The 15,828-nt window shown below is 55.4% G+C and overlaps 2 protein-coding genes across 2 annotated transcripts; one reads left to right on the forward strand and one right to left on the reverse strand.

The window, feature by feature from the left end:
* Window positions 1-2,075: 2,075 nt before the first annotated feature.
* Window positions 2,076-7,876, reverse strand: RND2 (Rho family GTPase 2). The gene is made up of 5 exons (XM_010968943.3): window positions 7,649-7,876; window positions 7,086-7,173; window positions 6,187-6,296; window positions 5,349-5,483; window positions 2,076-5,126 (listed from the first exon to the last, which is right to left on the reverse strand). Exons 1-5 carry the CDS (start codon window positions 7,748-7,750, stop codon window positions 4,866-4,868), a joined length of 696 nt encoding a protein of 231 aa, XP_010967245.1. The 5' UTR covers window positions 7,751-7,876; the 3' UTR covers window positions 2,076-4,865.
* Window positions 7,877-9,201: 1,325 nt separating this feature from the next.
* Window positions 9,202-15,811, forward strand: VAT1 (vesicle amine transport 1). Its single transcript, XM_074343357.1, has 6 exons — window positions 9,202-9,724; window positions 12,458-12,665; window positions 13,061-13,231; window positions 13,330-13,419; window positions 13,944-14,185; window positions 14,311-15,811. The coding sequence occupies exons 1-6, from the start codon at window positions 9,317-9,319 to the stop codon at window positions 14,392-14,394; spliced, it is 1,203 nt and encodes a 400-aa protein (XP_074199458.1). The 5' UTR covers window positions 9,202-9,316; the 3' UTR covers window positions 14,395-15,811.
* The last annotated feature ends 17 nt before the right edge of the window (window positions 15,812-15,828 follow it).

A 15,828-nucleotide genomic window follows, 5' to 3' on the forward strand; every position in this document is an offset into this window, starting at 1 on the left:
GTGGTCTCTCTCCTTCTGTTCCAGGCCTTGGATTCCATCAATTCTCCCTCCTGTGTCTATCTAATCTCTTCCTCTGTTCTACCCCCTCTGTATTTTTTCCTCCTGGTTTCTAGGCAGCCAGGATAATTACTAAACTTCTAATTAACCCCTGCCCTAACGAGGGTGAGTCTGGCAGAAGAGGCAGCAATTTTGAAACTGTCTTGATGTGTTTGGGGGATAGGTGGAGGGAGAACACATGTTGGGGTGGGGCTATTATAAAGCAGGCACTGAGACAGACATGACACACTTGATTTCACTTTGTCCTTTCAGTCTTGCAAGGTAGTATTCTTAGAGACAGGAGAATGAGAGGCTCAGAGAGGTTGGGTAATTTGTACAAGAGCACCCAGCTGGCAAACGGCAGCTATCTGACTCCAAAATCTCCCTGACATCCTGGCACAGGGGCCTAAAGCTGGGTAAGGGGGCCCATGATTCCAGGCTCATGGGAGGCACAGCCTTGCTGAAGGAGGCCACTGCTTAGTCGATCCCCTCTGGGCAGGGCCTGCCTCCCCATCTCCACCTTCATGCTCCCACCTTCCTCTGGGCCCCTTCTTCACGGTGATGAAATCTCACAAATGCAAGTATTTGGCCCTGCGGGGGCCGGGGAGACAGCCATCAAGAGGGAGAAAACTGACAGACCCAGAGCCAGACCGGGGAGGTCTCCCGCCCACCGACGCCCCCTCCCACTTCCCTGTCTGCCCCTCCCCTTTCTGGGTCGAGCCTGCCAGCATCTGTGTCTGTCTCATTGTGCTCTGGGGGAAGGGGAGAGTCGGGGTGAGTGGGTGTCTGTGTGTGAACATAAGGCCTTCAGGTTCATTCTGACACTGAATGAAAAACTCACTAATTATTCGTCCAATCTCATTAATATGTAGACAGACATCTGTTATTTAGGAGTCAACAGCAGAGGCATTTTCGTGGGGGGAGGGGCACTTATGTACGTGCTCTTGCCTCTCTGGCTGCTGGCAGGGTAGCTGCTGGGAATCACCCCACACGCCTGGACCTGGAGCCTCCCTTTTCTCTGACCCTCACCCCCAGCCTCGAGGAGAGGGAGTAAGGGACTGATGAGAAACAACTGGTGAGAAATGGAGAGAGACCTGGGAAACAAGCTGGAAGGGGGAAGTGAAGAGAGGGGCTGCACTGGGTAGAAGAAACTCCTTTGTTGGCAGAGAGGGAAGGAGAGATACTCAGAAGAGCTCAACCCCTTACTTGGGGAAGCAGAGTGGAGCAGGGGAGAGCTCTGCCAGGATTTCCTGCCAGGGTCTTGGTGTCCAAGGGGAACCTCAAGGACACGACTCCTTCCTCCCACCTCCCTCAGCCTGCAGGACCAGCCTGAGTATATCTGGGGTGGGGCCACTATGGCAACATGGGACCCTCCCCACCTCCCTGACTTCAGAAAAGGTAATGGGGGAGTTCAGAAAAATGGAGACAAAAGGACGTCAGCCCTTGGAGGAGTCACTAAAGCTCTCTCTGGCCCTCAGGATAGGTTCAGGGATGAGACGCCTGACCTCCCCCTGCCTGTCTTGTGGCCTTCCATTGGTCTTTGAATCCCAGCACAAGAAGCCCCAGTCAGGAAGCCTTTCCTGATTCCCTCAGGCCCAGTTCAGAGGCACTCAAGCCTGGACAACTAAGTGGTAAAGAATAAAGGTTGACAGCAGTTCAGCCCCCTTTAAAGGGTCAAACAACTTTTCTCCATCCTTTCTCCTTCCTGAATTTTCTTCAAAATACCAGGCACATATGGCAATCAGCTCCCACTTCCAAGCATGAAAACTGAGGTTCAGATGGGTGCAGGTTCTCACTGAAGGCTCCCAGGGAGGAAGCAGCGGGGCTGGGCCCCAAGCCCTTGGACCTCTGCCTCCAAATCTCAAGCGCTTTTCATGACTGTCCTTCTTGGAAAGGCTGGAGTCACAAGGGGATGACCCTGGGTTAGCTGACTCATTTCAGGGGGTTAGACCAAATCCCTGCCCCTACCCCATCCCTTCCTTCCCCCTCCTCCCTCCAGGGCAGGCTGATAGCTGAGGTTAAGAAACACTGACAGCATCACAGCTTGATTAGTTGTTTATTTCATTAAATGATTAACGAGGCTACATTGTTTCCCAAATGAGTGTCTAATTTGTGGGGGAAACAGCTGCAGAGGAGGAAGCTGGGTCTGACTCCTGCATCTGGGGTGGGGGCGGGGGAAAGGTCCCCTTCTTCCAGCCTGCAGGGGCCTTTAAGAAAATCTAGGAACAACCTCATTCCCTCCTCTCACCCTTTGGGTTCCTCAGCCCAGAGGCATGGCCCCCTCTCTAGAAATAAAACGTCTGGCAACCCAGACCTGCAGAGGGGACCAAAATCTGTTCCTGGTGGTACTGGAAATGTATTAAACTTTGGGGGTTCCTCCAGTTGATTTATCTTCCTAATTATGTTTGCTTTAGGCGGATATTGAAAAGCATTTCCATTCCCTGAGCACGGCAGGAGAGGGAGGTTGGGAGAAAGGGGGGCATAAACAGTCTGTACTTTGGCGGCTACAGGCTTGAGCCAGCTTTGTACCAAAGTCCAAAGTGGAGATGAGAAGCCACAGCCAAAAATCCCACAACAATTGTATGGCAGGTCTGGTCAGGGAGGGGTCAATCCTCTGGGCCCAGACTGAAATCCACCTAGCAGGGCCCCAACCCTCTCCAGCACCTCAATCCAGGACTCAGGGTCCTTGCAGAGGGTCTTGGAGTCAGGCCCTAACCAGGTCTCACTTTAAGAGGGTTGGGTGCAAAGTGCCCTTGCAGCTGTTCCAGAATCGTTGAGATTGGCCCAGATGGACCAGGACAGGGTCGTGCAGGAGAGGGAGGAATGTCTGATGAGCCAGTAAGGGGATTTCCTTTCCTCTCAAGACTGGGCCCTGGCATGGGGAAGTGAGACGCTATTTTAAATGACATCTCAGAGCCAAAACCCCCAGCCCCCATCACCTCATCCAGATAACCATCTATCTATCCAACAACCAAATCTGGTCACTTCATTCTCTGCTTAAAATCCCTGGTGCCCCCTCGCATCCTCAGAATTAAGTCCCAGTTCCTTTGTGGGCCCTGCAATTGCCTCACTGGACCTTCTCATCCTTGTCTTCTGCCCTCCCACCATGGCAGCCCCAATCATGCCATGCTCTTTCTCATCTCCACGTTTTCGCACATGCTATATACCCTCTGCTCAGAGTGCCTTTCCTACCCTTCCCTGCCTGGCAAATTCCTCTTCAACCCTCAAGGACCTGGCTCGGAGGATGGACTTCGGAGGTGGTAAGGAGCTCCCACAGCCAAGGCACCATCACACCTGGGCTACCTCTCTTCCCCACTGGGCTGGCCTCCACAGCACAGAGACTGGTCCTTTCAGAATCCCAAGCCAGTGTCTGGCACACAGTTGGTGCTTAGCACACATTTGCTGAATGAATGAGGGAGGGGTGGGCTGTGAATTAGTGGGGGATCCCAGCAGATGAGAGGGTAAGCTCTGTGTTCTCTCCCAGAGTGTGTCTGAAGGACTGGCTGGGGCTGGGGGAGGGGAGAGCCATGGATGGTTCCTGGGGGAGAATGTCACCGAAAAGAGGCCAATGGGACCAAAGCCAGAGAGGGAATACAGGACAATGTGAAACCAGACTCCGGAGAAAACAGACCAGCACTGTCTTTCCTGACAAGTGCTCTGGCTGGCCCCTCCGCCGGCTTTCCTTCTCTAGGGGATTGGGGAGATATGACCCTCAACTCACAGCTTGAGCTCCCTCCAAAATCATCAAGGAGCTCAGGATGGAAAGAAGAAGAGAGTCCCTGCCCTAGCCTCCAAGGAGACCCCAGAATCAAACTACTGTCCTGTTGGGAAACTTCACTCTGCACAGGGTCAGCTTCTGGATGTGGAGGCTTCTGATGCCCTCCCTACCCCCACAACTCCCAGGGCACCAGCAGATTCCAAGCCAGGGCTGCAGATGGTGAGCAAGGGGCCTGGACCACTTCAGCAGGACCCCTCCCACATTAGCAGGGGACCTTAGTTGGGCTGAGTAATGAATTGCACATAAGTCCACTTTAAACCCCCTTAACGGCTTTAGGATTGTCTGGCTCATTAACTGAGATGAATATTCCCAAGATAGCTCACTCTCCCATCTCTGGCTCCTAAAAGGACACTGCTGATCCAACCCATAGCTTTTTCCCTTGCTCCACCTGTGGGCATCAACAGAGAAGTTCTTCCAAAGTCTAACTTTCCCTCCTACTGCTACAGACTGGTAGATTGACTTTCTAGAAAGCAACAAAACTAAAGCCACAGCCGTTTTCCATGGACACGGGCTTTATTTGGGGACTGTTGGAGGATGGGAGAGGAAGGGAACTAGGACTGGGGCAGTAGGTGGGAGAGAGGCTTCTCAACTTGTTTTTTAATTTAATGCCTGTTGCCTGAAGGTTAGGATGAGTGAGAACAGCTATAGTGAGAGGAGAGGGAAAGGGAAGGTCAGAGAATAGATACTTTCCTTAGGGAAGGAAGCCATGACCAGGACACAAGGACTGGAGGTGGGGAGGGAAGGCACCCTTCATACACTGAGACTCAACCAAGGTCACTGCTTGATGCCAGCTTCCCCAGGCCCCCGGCCCCATCCCAGCTCCCAGTGCAGATCCCTGCCCTGCTAGCTCCTCAACTTGCCACGGAAAGGAGCGGAATGAGGATGTGGGGAATGGTGGCACCCTTCTGCCTCCAGCTCCCTGCCCAGGAGAATTGCTCACTCGCCAGCCCTGAAGTCCCAGCCAGAGTCAGGAGGTCAGGAAGCCGGGGGCCAGCAGGGGGACAGCTGTGCCCTCATCTCCCTTCCTCACACTCTGCCCCCACCGGGCCCCTCACATGAGGTTGCAGCTCTTGGCTCTATCCTTGTGTATCTCGCCCTCACTCCCGTTCCCGTTCCCCCGGTCTGGCCGTCCCGCCAGCTGAGCAGATCGCTGCATTCCCCGTCGTGAATCAGTACGGCGCAGCTGCCTATGGCCACGGCCAAGGGAGGCCACTGTGGCCACGTGGAAGACATCTCTGACACTGCGCTCAGAGGACCGGGAGGAGCATTCCACATAGGACACGGCCCCCACCTGCTTGGCCAGCACGGTGCCCTGGAAGAATGGAGTGTGCCGAGAAAGTTACAGGGCTTAGCCTGCATCTCAGCAAGGCGCAGGCAAGCTGAGGGCTGGGGATAGGGGGCGGTCAAGGGACCAGGTCAGAGGTCAGAGCCCAGGGCAAAGGATGAGCCAAGTGGGGGGTTCTCAAATCAGAGACTGAGATGGACAGAGGTGAGGGGTCTAGGCTGGGACTAGGTCAGAGGTCAAGGGTCCCACCTGCTCATGTGTAACAGGGATAAGCCTCTGCTTGGACAGCTCTCTCAGCGTAGCCAGGTCAGTCCGCATGTCCAGTTTACAGCCAACCAGCACAACCTTGGCATTGGGGCAAAACTCCTGAGTCTCCCCTTGCCACTATTTGAAGGAAGAAAACAGGAGTTATGGAGGTAGAGGGAGGTACATGAATGCTTGCTCACAGCATGCAAGCACCATGCACACCTCTGGACTCTCCCATGTGAGCAAGGAGGTGAAATTGGTGGGTGTGGGCTGAAAATAGGATGGGGTGTGGGAGAAGGAGGGGGAGGAGAGTGACAGGGTGGGGCTCTGCTTCTACCTCAGTGGCCATGAAGGGTCTGCCAGCCTGGTACAGTCCCATTCCCACCCTCTTTCCCAAATTTGTTCCTGGGAACAGGCCAATCCCACCCTCCCCTCCCCGCACCGGGAACTGGGGCTGGCTTAGCTGACTTCTGTCCATTCACTATGGGCTTTTCTCATGGAAATAGCGGCCAGGAGGGGAGACCACAGGGCTTTACAGATCTCCAGGAGCAGCATTCCCATCCTGTCCATCTGGGGCTCCCTCACTCAAGGCAATGGAGAGGGTGAATAAGGAGTCCCTTGAGTACTTCTCCCCATTGTCCCCCATCTACCCCAGATGCCACATCCATCCAGCTCTGATTTCCAGGAAGCGAGGTAGGGGGATGGGGAAGGATGAGAGCTTCACACATTCTAGCCGATGGCCATGCCTCAGCTGTAACTCTCTCCTCTTGGCCCATGTGGTGTCAGGACCATAGTTTCTGGTCCCTCTCAGTCTAGCTGTCCCACTGCCCCAGGCTCCCACCTTCTTGAGGACACTGTCCAGTGTTTCTGGTCGGCTAATGTCGAAGCAGATGAGCACAGCATCTGAATCAGGATAGGCCAGAGGTCGGACATTATCATAGTAAGAGGAACCTGAGAGAAGACAGGGAGGGAGGGAACAGACAAGGGTCCTGAGTGTATGGAAGGCCTGAAAGAGAATGGGAGATCTTAGCAATCTTGGTCAAGGGATTCTGAGCAGAGAATGGAAAAGAGCTGTATTTCTCCAAGGAGGTGAGCAAACAAAAGGGAGGTTAGATGGCAGAAAACAGCTCTCCACTTCCCTAGGGGGTACTCTGAAAGTAATCATTCTTCCTTGAGCCTTTGAGAGGCTCATGAAATCTCTCAACATTCTCACAAAATTTTGCATGTACTTTCTGAGCTTTGACAGACATCTTCTAAAGCCCTCCAGGGGAGCCAAGTAAAAATTAAAAAAAAAAAACAAAAAACCCTCCTTTTTTTGGAGGAGGGGGAGGGGCAGAGGCAGAGTTCTCCCGCCCTCTTGGGAACTGATCTCAGATTTCTATAGTTCAGTCTTGAGAAGCAGTTCCCTAGCCCCCAAAGAAATTCCAAATGTCTTTCCTAAACCCAGTTCTATCTCCTAAGAAACATGTTCCAAAATAAAAGCCATTCCTTCCCAACTTTCCCAGGTAGGCAGAACCCAGCTGCGGAAATCGGTTACTGGGCTTTCTGCCTCAGGACAAGGTTTCCATATGTCTTTGAAAGCTCTGCCTCAGTTTCCCTGCCTTTAAGCAGAACATTGATTTTCCTTCCTCCTAGAATTGGATGGATGGACTGGGCTGAGCTGGAACCTAAGGGTCTAGCCCACGGAGGGCTCGGAATGGGGACCTGGGAAGTCAGGGTGACCCCGAGGGAGTTGGTTACCTGAAGTGTCCCACATGTTGAGCTCAATGCGGCGCTTGTCGATCTCAAAGCTGGCGGTGTAGTTCTCAAACACGGTGGGGACATAACTCTGCAGACACGGATGGATCAAAATGGGATCCTCCAGTTCCTCACCCCAGACAAATGCCTTCCTTACTCCCATACCCCGTGCAGCCCAGCCCCAGGACACAAGTTGGTCTGGTGTTGGGCAACTGGGAGATCCCGGGAGCGGCTTCCTCAGCAGAATCTCTGCTAGGCTCCCGGACCCCCTCTTGACCCCTCCAGGCCCTAGCTCTTCCCCTCTCCAATGCACAGGACCCCCGACATTATCCTAGAGCCCTCTCCGGGATCCTCTGGTTCTCCCAAACCCCATTCACCTAATCCTGCTCCCCTATTCTTCTCACCCCAATCCTCTGCAGTCCTTCCAGAAACCCCATCGCCTCTCTCAGTCCTCCAAGCCCCTCTCGTCCCTGATCACCCCAGCACCCATTTCCGTCCGTCCCCCAAGCTCCAGTCACAGTCCCCCGTGGCCTCAGAGCCCCACTCTCAAGACACCGGTCCCTCACCCCGGGGTAGGCGTCCTTGGCGAACACCTGCAGCAACGCTGTCTTGCCGCACTCCGCGTCCCCCACCACCACGATCTTGCAGCGGCCGCTCTGCCCCTCCATGGTCCCGGCTACGCGTCGGCCCCCCGCGTAGCCCCCCTCCCGGGCCCGGCTGCCGCCTCCCCCGCCGCTGCAGCTGCAGCCGCTCGGGCCGCCGACACCGGCATCCCTCGGGCCCGCGCCGAGCCCCCGCCCGGGGCCGCGGCACCCCCTCCGCCCCGCCCCCAACCCAGCGGCCGCGCCCCCGGCCCCGCCTCCCGCCCGCGCTGCCGGGGGGCGGGGCCCAGAGGATCTAGGCGGGGCCCTGAGAAACCAAGGCCTGGGAGCTGGTTTCTAGCGCGCTGGTGTGGTCTGAGGGACCCCTGCGGGTTTAAGGCAGGCCGAGTAGAGTTATTTGACCAATTTGATTTCCTTAGGGGTGCGGACGGAGTGGAGTTCGGGAAAGTTCTGAGAGGTAGGGTGGGAGCGAGGCTTGGGCCTTCGGCGTGCCCACGCGTGCACGCCGGTGTGCTAGTGCGGACACGCGCGGGGCAGCCATCCACTTTCTGAACAGGAAGGGGTGCGAATTGATGGGGGTGAAGGGAATCTTTTGGTTCGGTCTACTTCCTCCACACTCAAGTCCAGGCAGGGAGTCTTGGGGATATATAGGCATGGACTCCAACACACCCACTCGGACAATGGTGACATCATGGCTTTCCGTCCCCATGGTAACGGATGGCCTGGTCTGGGGCTGCAGTGATTTAACGGCGGGCCTGGACTAACAGGGAAGAGTGGACTGAGTTTCTCTAGCCAGGCGCTGGGTGAAAAGTTTTAGAGGAGCTGCGTCCTCTGGTGGATGCTTCGGGGAGACGGAGATCTGAAGAAAGAAGAGGAAGATTAACTGCCCAGAGTGACAGTCCTGCTGGAGCCAGAGACAAGCTCTAAAGTTATTTCAGGCTGGATTATTAACTATAATCAAACCTCTGTTTTTCATTTTGCATGGCACCTTTTACCTTTTAAAAGCACTTCTTTAAATAGAGGATACTCGATTTAATTTTATCTTAACCCTGAAAAGATAACTAGAGCAAGCAACATCGTCACCATTTTACAGAAGGGAAAATTGAGGCACAGAGCTTTAACAAAGTCGATGGAAAGTTTTAAAGGCTTGGTCACCCTACTCCAAGTTTGCCATTGCAAGACCACACAGAATGGGTCATATATGGGTAGAGTCGGGGCCTGAGAAACAACTTGGTTGGATTTCGCTCCACAGGTGGCTGGCTCCCCACATCTGATGTAAGCTCAGGTTTTGGGATCGTCCTTCAGACTGTCCCCTAATATATTTTTAACTTATTTATTGTTAATAAGTAAGTAAATTAACTAGCGGTCTGCCTGATGCCAAGAATGGCCTCTCGAGGGTGAGTCCCCACTCGTTCTTGGTCTCCAGCAGGGGTCCCGCAGCAGCCGCACCGTGGCCCTGGCCCTTTAAGTTCGCTCACGAGGCCCCGCCCCCGTCCCAGCGCCCCGCCCCTCCCGCTCTGAGTCCGCGGCCTTCTCTAGTTTAGGCTCGCTCCCCGCCCTCCCCGGCTGTGCGCTCTAGGTGCGGCTGTGCGCTCTAGGTGCAGCTGTGCGCGCAGTTCGGCAGTCCCAGCCATGTCCGCCGAGAGAGAGGTAGCCGAGGCGGCCACCGTGGTGGCGGCGGCCGAGGCAAGGGCAGGAGAAGACGCCCCTTCGCAGCCCCCGAAGGCGGAGGCAGCCGGCGAGGCCCAGCCATCCGCGGCCCCGGAGGGGGCCGCCGCCGCTTCGCCGCCGCCGCTGCGCTGCCTGGTGCTCACCGGCTTCGGCGGCTACGACAAGGTGAAACTGCAGAGCCGGCAGGCCGCGCCCCCGGCCCCCGGTCCAGGCCAGCTGACGCTGCGCGTCAAGGCCTGCGGGCTCAACTTCGCCGACCTTATGGCCCGACAGGGGCTGTACGACCGGCTGCCGCCGCTGCCCCTCACTCCGGGCATGGAGGGCGCGGGCGTGGTAATCGCTGTGGGCGAGGGAGTTAACGACCGCAAGGTGAGCGGGCCATCTCTGAGCAGGCCACTGGGCAGTGGGACACGAGTGGGCGGGCGCCGGGGGTGTGGCAGGGCGGGGGAAACTGGCACGAATACTAGTAGACGGGCATGGAAGGCGAGGGAAAGGAGCCTGTGTTCTGAGGCTCCTGGAGAACTGGATTTATATTTGGGGATGGGGGTTTGAGATGGAGTTATTGTCCCCCTCCCTAAACATTTTAATTGTGGCCGCCGCCCAGAATCGGTGGTGGTGGTGATGGGTGGGTGAGCGGTGGTGGGGCGGGGGAAAACAATAAGACGCCCATGCGCATGCGCACAACGACCTTTACACCCTCTCCCACCACCAGTAAAACCACAACTGTACCCCTGCCCACTAAACACTCTGCGGGTAATTGTGGTCTGCGACTCAGAGTGACGACTGGGGCCTTTTTCCCCGAGGGAGCTTGAAGAGCTATGTAGTCGGGCTGGGCGGGTGCACATGGCCATGCCAGAGCCCTAGTCACATGCAGCCCCGTGGTCTGTGGGGGTGTGAGGCGGCCCCTCCCAGAGCAGGGCTGTAGAGACAGGCCCGCCCGTCCTGGAGGAGTGGGAGCCTGCCACCGCCCCCTCCCTGCCCTGGCCTTACACTGCCGGTCTGATCGCGGGGGTAGGAGTGGGGACGGGGCGGGAAGAAGAGGGGATCGAGATTGGATGTCTGGATATTTGTCTTGGGCTCTCTGTCTGCAGTATCTCCTCCAGTGACTCAGCCAGCCGGCCACGACCCGGGGCTGCCCTTGGGAACTTTGGGCGGAACCGCCTCTGCCTTCCTCTCGGAGGACCCTCGCCTCAGAAACACATTTGGACAGGGGAAGGGGGTGTGGCACCATGAGCAGGTTGGCCCAGCTCTGCCAGTCTGTGTCTCTTTTTTTGTTTTATCATTAATCTTGGCCACAACCCCGGACACCAGAGAGTTCCAAATGACCAGCTTTTTGAGAGACCTTTGCCAGTCGTTTGTTTAGGGGGTTCTTTTCAAATCAGGCCCCTGCAAGAGAGGCCCATCAAATGCAGCCCTCATCTTGCCAGACCTGCAGGTCCCAGATCCCAGAAGTGGAATTCTTGAATTTATTGTACAAACATCTCCTTCCTCCTTAAAGGATTTCTCCCTGGATTCAGCGTTGACCCCACCCTTTCCACTGACTTCTAAATAATCCCACTCTGAGAAGATGCTAAGAAGATTTATTTTTGGTTGGGGGAGTTATAGTTATGTTACTGTAACTGCTGAAGGCCACCCACCTAACCTCTTCTGCGCACACTTTCCACTTCATAAGTACAGGATATCCTGTCCAGGGCAAGAATCTAATGTAAGAGGTTGGATTCTGTGGGGAGGGCTCTCCCTTCTCGATACCTGGGCTGGGGAGGGGTCACGGGCCTCCCCTGTGATGTTCTGATGTGTGAGGGCTGAGCATTAACCTGGGTGAATGGACCCACTTCTGGGCCAACCCTGGGACTGGCCACAACCTGGGCTGACCACTGCACTTTTCCCAGCTCTCCTGGGCTATTTCTGAGTTTGCTAGTCCTGAGTCCTGGGGAGGGATGCTTCCATTCCCCAGACCTCATCTCAGGCCAGTGCTTGCAGAGAAAGATTCTAGTCTGCTCTCTGTACTCCTCCTCAGTGGTGGTTCGGGGCTTGAGGACATGAAAAAGGGTATGTGTGGGAGTCCCATTTTCCTGCCCCACGGATCCCAAGTCTTGTTAATATACAGAATTCCCATCATTCCTGGCAGGAACCAAGACAGACCCGGATTGTCCCTTAACAGCACCCACACCTCCCTCTCCATGCTCTTCAGGGAGCCAGGCCTTCCTCCTGAGACTGCCCCCTTTTCCTTGTCCTCCCCTTGACCCCAGTTTTTAAGCTGGAGGGGAAGATGCTGTTTTCTTTGCTCCCTTTTCCCTCCTGAAAGGAGGCTCTTGTGCAGGTGGCTGAGAGTGTGGGGAAGGGGGAGCGGATGCCTTTTCCTAGTATGTGGGATCATGTGACTTTTCTTGTCTGTCACCCCTCTCCCTATCTCTGGGTGAAGGTTCTTTCTGAGCCCTCAGTACTGGCTCAGATTCTTCTCCTGAGGTAACCGCACCCAGCCCTAACTGCTGCACTTTGGTGTGACCCTAACCAAGCACTGCTCTCTTCCTTCATCGTTTGGATTGGTGACCTCCCCTCCTTGTCGCTGCTATTGTCATCACTGTGGTCATTATTATTAGCTAACACCCCTAAGTTCTCACTGTGTGCTGGACATTAGCCTAAAAATCACTGAGTGATTTTTTTGCCACTTAATTCTCATTAACTGCCCTGTTTTACAGATAAGAAAACGGGCCCAAAAAGGTTAGATAATTTTTATTTGCCCAAGGTCAGACTGGCAATACAGTGGAGCCCATTTTTAAACCAAAGCAGTTTGATCTCTTCACCAGTGCTTCATGCTGCCCCAACTGGAAGCTTCTTGCATTCAGGGATCTTACACAATAGTAAAGTGTAAGATCTGTCAGATGGAGATGAGGATTAATTGAATGTTTGTATATAAAACACAATAGGGCCTGGCCCTTCCTTGGTAAACAGCTGATAAATGTAAGTTGTTGTTTTTGATGATATTATTATTATTGTTACTGTGAGTACTGCTGCTGTTTGTACTGTTACTTCATTGTCAGGAAGAGGGCCTTGTGCGTAGTGGAAGGGTGAATGAATGATGCTCTTTTTCCACTCTTCAAGGTAGGGGATCGGGTGATGGTGTTGATCCGGTCAGGCATGTGGCAGGAGGAGGTGACTGTGCCTTCGGTCCATACCTTCCCGATGCCAGAGGCCATGACTTTTGAAGAAGCTGCTGCCTTGCTGGTCAATTATATCACAGCCTACATGGTCCTCTTTGATTTTGGCAACCTACGACCTGGCCACAGCGTCTTGGTACACATGGCTGCAGGTGACAGGCACCCTCCATTTATCCCCCTTCCTTACCCCACTCAGATTTCATTCCAGGCCCCTTCCCTGCAGCACGTCTGGACTGTTGTCATGGCAACACCAGGCTGCTTCATCCTATGGTGCCCAGAGGCCTCTGCAGTGTTGTTGCCGTGGTAACATTCAGGCACCAGGTCCAGCCTGGTGTGCTATCCATAGCAACGTGCCCTTGCTCAGCACCCCCTCCTTGCCAGCCACCCTCCCCCCAATTCTCAATCTTGGAAATTAGACATGGGATGAGGGGAGAAAGCCTCAAGATGAGTCCAGGCAAAATGGATGGGCTGGATCCTTGAGAGGCGAAAGGGAGGGTGGTAGCTGGGTGACTCCATACCCCCTCCTTATGAAAGTGTCTTGCTTTAGGGGGTGTGGGTATGGCTGCCCTGCAGCTGTGCCGGACAGTGGAGAACGTGACGGTGTTTGGAACGGCCTCAGCCAGCAAGCATGACGTGCTGAAGGAGAATGGAGTCACACACCCCATCGACTACCACACGACTGACTATGTAGATGAGATCAAGAAGATCTCCCCCAAAGGTCAGGGCATGGGAAGGGGTAGGATGGCATGGGACAGGGAGGGGGTCTCCAGATCTGAGGATCCTAATGCTGTTCCTGGGCCCCTTCCTCTGTGACAGGAGTGGACATCGTCATGGACCCTCTAGGGGGATCAGATACTGCGAAGGGCTACAACCTCCTCAAACCCATGGGCAAAGTGGTCACTTACGGTGAGTCAGTGGGTTGGGGATGGAGTAGGAGGGAGGAGAAGCAGGGTGGGCCTGAGAGGTGGGACATGGGGCCCCCAGCTTTTGAATGGAGGTTCCTGTGTTCTGTAGAAAGCACCAGGGTTAGGATGGTCCTGGATATTGCATTCAGATTGCTGTCTCCTGGGTGCAGCTACCCTCTTTCTCTTTCATGAGTCATAGCCAGTTCTGGTTCTTAGTTGTGGATTATTCCTGATGCAATATCACCCAGTCTGCTTTGCTCTGCCCTACCTCCTGGGCTTCTTGAGCAATTATCATTTAAAAAACTACTTCACACCAAAAATAAGTAAATGAAGATTAGAGCAATTTTTGAGTCAGCTAAAGTCCACCTAGGCCAGGTAGCCAGCAGGTGGGAGGGTCTCCTGTCACTCCTGGGCGCTGGTATGGATAATTGTAAGGGGCCCGCAAGGGACAGAGGAGTGTGGGTCCAGACATACCGGCATGTGCCTGGCACCTGGATTCACAGGCTGTACGTCCTCGCCCCTCAGGAATGGCCAACCTGCTGACAGGCCCCAAGCGGAACCTGATGGCCCTGGCGCGCACGTGGTGGAATCAGTTCAGCGTGACAGCGCTGCAGCTGCTGCCAGCCAACCGCGCTGTGTGCGGCTTCCACCTGGGCTACCTGGAGGGCGAGGTGGAGCTGGTCAGCGGTGTGGTGGCCCGCCTCCTGGCTCTGTACAACCAGGGTCGCATCAAACCCCACATCGATTCGGTGTGGCCCTTTGAGAAGGTGAGTGTGATGGCTTTGCAGGGAGGGCCCAGGTAGGACCCAGGAAGGCTGGGATCCCAGGGGGAGGCTGCCTGGGAGGAGGGGGGCCAACAGCACTGGGGGCAGAGTCTTGTCTTCCTCTCCAGGTGGCAGATGCCATGAGGCAGATGCAGGAGAAGAAGAATGTGGGCAAAGTCCTCCTGGTGCCTGGGCCCGAGAAGGAGAACTAGGCCAGGGGCCGGAAGACCCTCGGGGCCCAGGGAAGAGAGAAGCTGGGAAGCCATGCGCTGCTGGCCACCAGCCCCTCGCAGTTCATCCCCTATCACAATGCGCTGCCCTCTCCCCCCAAAGGTCTCCGAGGTGATGCCCTCTCCCCTGCCCTGTTCTTTCTCTTTGGTCAGGGCTTCCCCCCTCCCCTTCCAGGCCCCTGAAGAGGCTGGGAAGTGACCACTTGGATGTCTAGGCCCTGCCAAGGGGACAGGGAGGGTCAGAGGGAGGCCGGCTGCTTCCTGCCCCCTCTCTGTCCCCGGGCCTGCTGTGCTGCTTTGTGCCAAGGTTAGCCAGTCCCTTCCCATCCTGTTCTGTGTGCTTCCGCCTCCGCCTCATCTCCCTTCCTGCCCCTGCCCCACACCTCCCCAAAGAATTGAAATGTCAGCTCAGGATATGGGGCCAATCTGTGTGAATCCAGCATGTCCCTGTCTTGCCCTAGCCAGCACCCACCTTGTCGCATGGCCTCGTCCTCTTGTCCCTAATCTCTCAAGCACAAGCGGGCTCCTTCCACCTCCCAGTGTTCCGCCACTCTCAACCAGGGGTGCCTCTTCCAGCAGGGGTGGGAGTCAGACCTGCTCCCCTAGGTCACCGCTCTGGGAGGGACACAGAGCCCCCTCACCCTTCACTGAGTTCTCTGGATTTGTTCTCAGTGCCTTAGCATGGAAACCTGTGCTTGTGTATGTGGGGTCCCTGTCTCACCTCCTCAGCCCCGTCCTCCCCAGTGCCTTCCTTGTTCTGCTGGAGCTGGGGCTTTGCTGCTCCCCAGTCCCACAACACTGCCAAAAATCTGTGTTTGTGCTGGTGGGTGTGGGGCCAGCCCCTGGCCCCCTGGGGCCTGTGCCATGTCCTGTCTCTGGGGCTGTCATTTCTCTATGGTGGTTGAGGAGAAAGAGGCGGGAAGCTTTCTCAGCCTTGCAGCTAAGTGTGGCATTTACCAGCCAGAGCTCTAAGAGGCGATGCCATCTGTCTCTTGTTCTGGGACCAAAGTAAAAATCAAAGCACATTCCCCATGTAGTCAAGGGAGGCCCACTGCCTTCTCAGAGCAGGGAGGCAGCTTTTCAAACTCAGCCCTAAACTTTGTTTACATGGGTGGGGAGGTGGAACAGGGCATCAAAGCGGGATGTTTAGGACCTAGGCCACTGGAACCAAAGTGGGGACTTCCTAGGGTAGGGGTTTAAGTCCCTCTACTCTCAGACCTGGAATTGGGGGGGTTATTGCCCGAGCTGTTGCCAGTGGGAGGTGGGAGGAGGGGTTCAGCCTCTTCATCATCTGAATGAGGCCTAAATGTGCGAAGTGCGATTTCCGCTTTTGTGTCCCCTCTCCCCCGCCATGACCGAAGCTGCCTTTGTGTCTGTGTCAATAAAAAGCCAAACCCTGGGTCCTGGATGTTGCCT

The sequence above is a fragment of the Camelus bactrianus genome, chromosome 16 (genome assembly GCF_048773025.1).
Source record: "Camelus bactrianus isolate YW-2024 breed Bactrian camel chromosome 16, ASM4877302v1, whole genome shotgun sequence".
NCBI lineage: Eukaryota > Metazoa > Chordata > Mammalia > Artiodactyla > Camelidae > Camelus > Camelus bactrianus.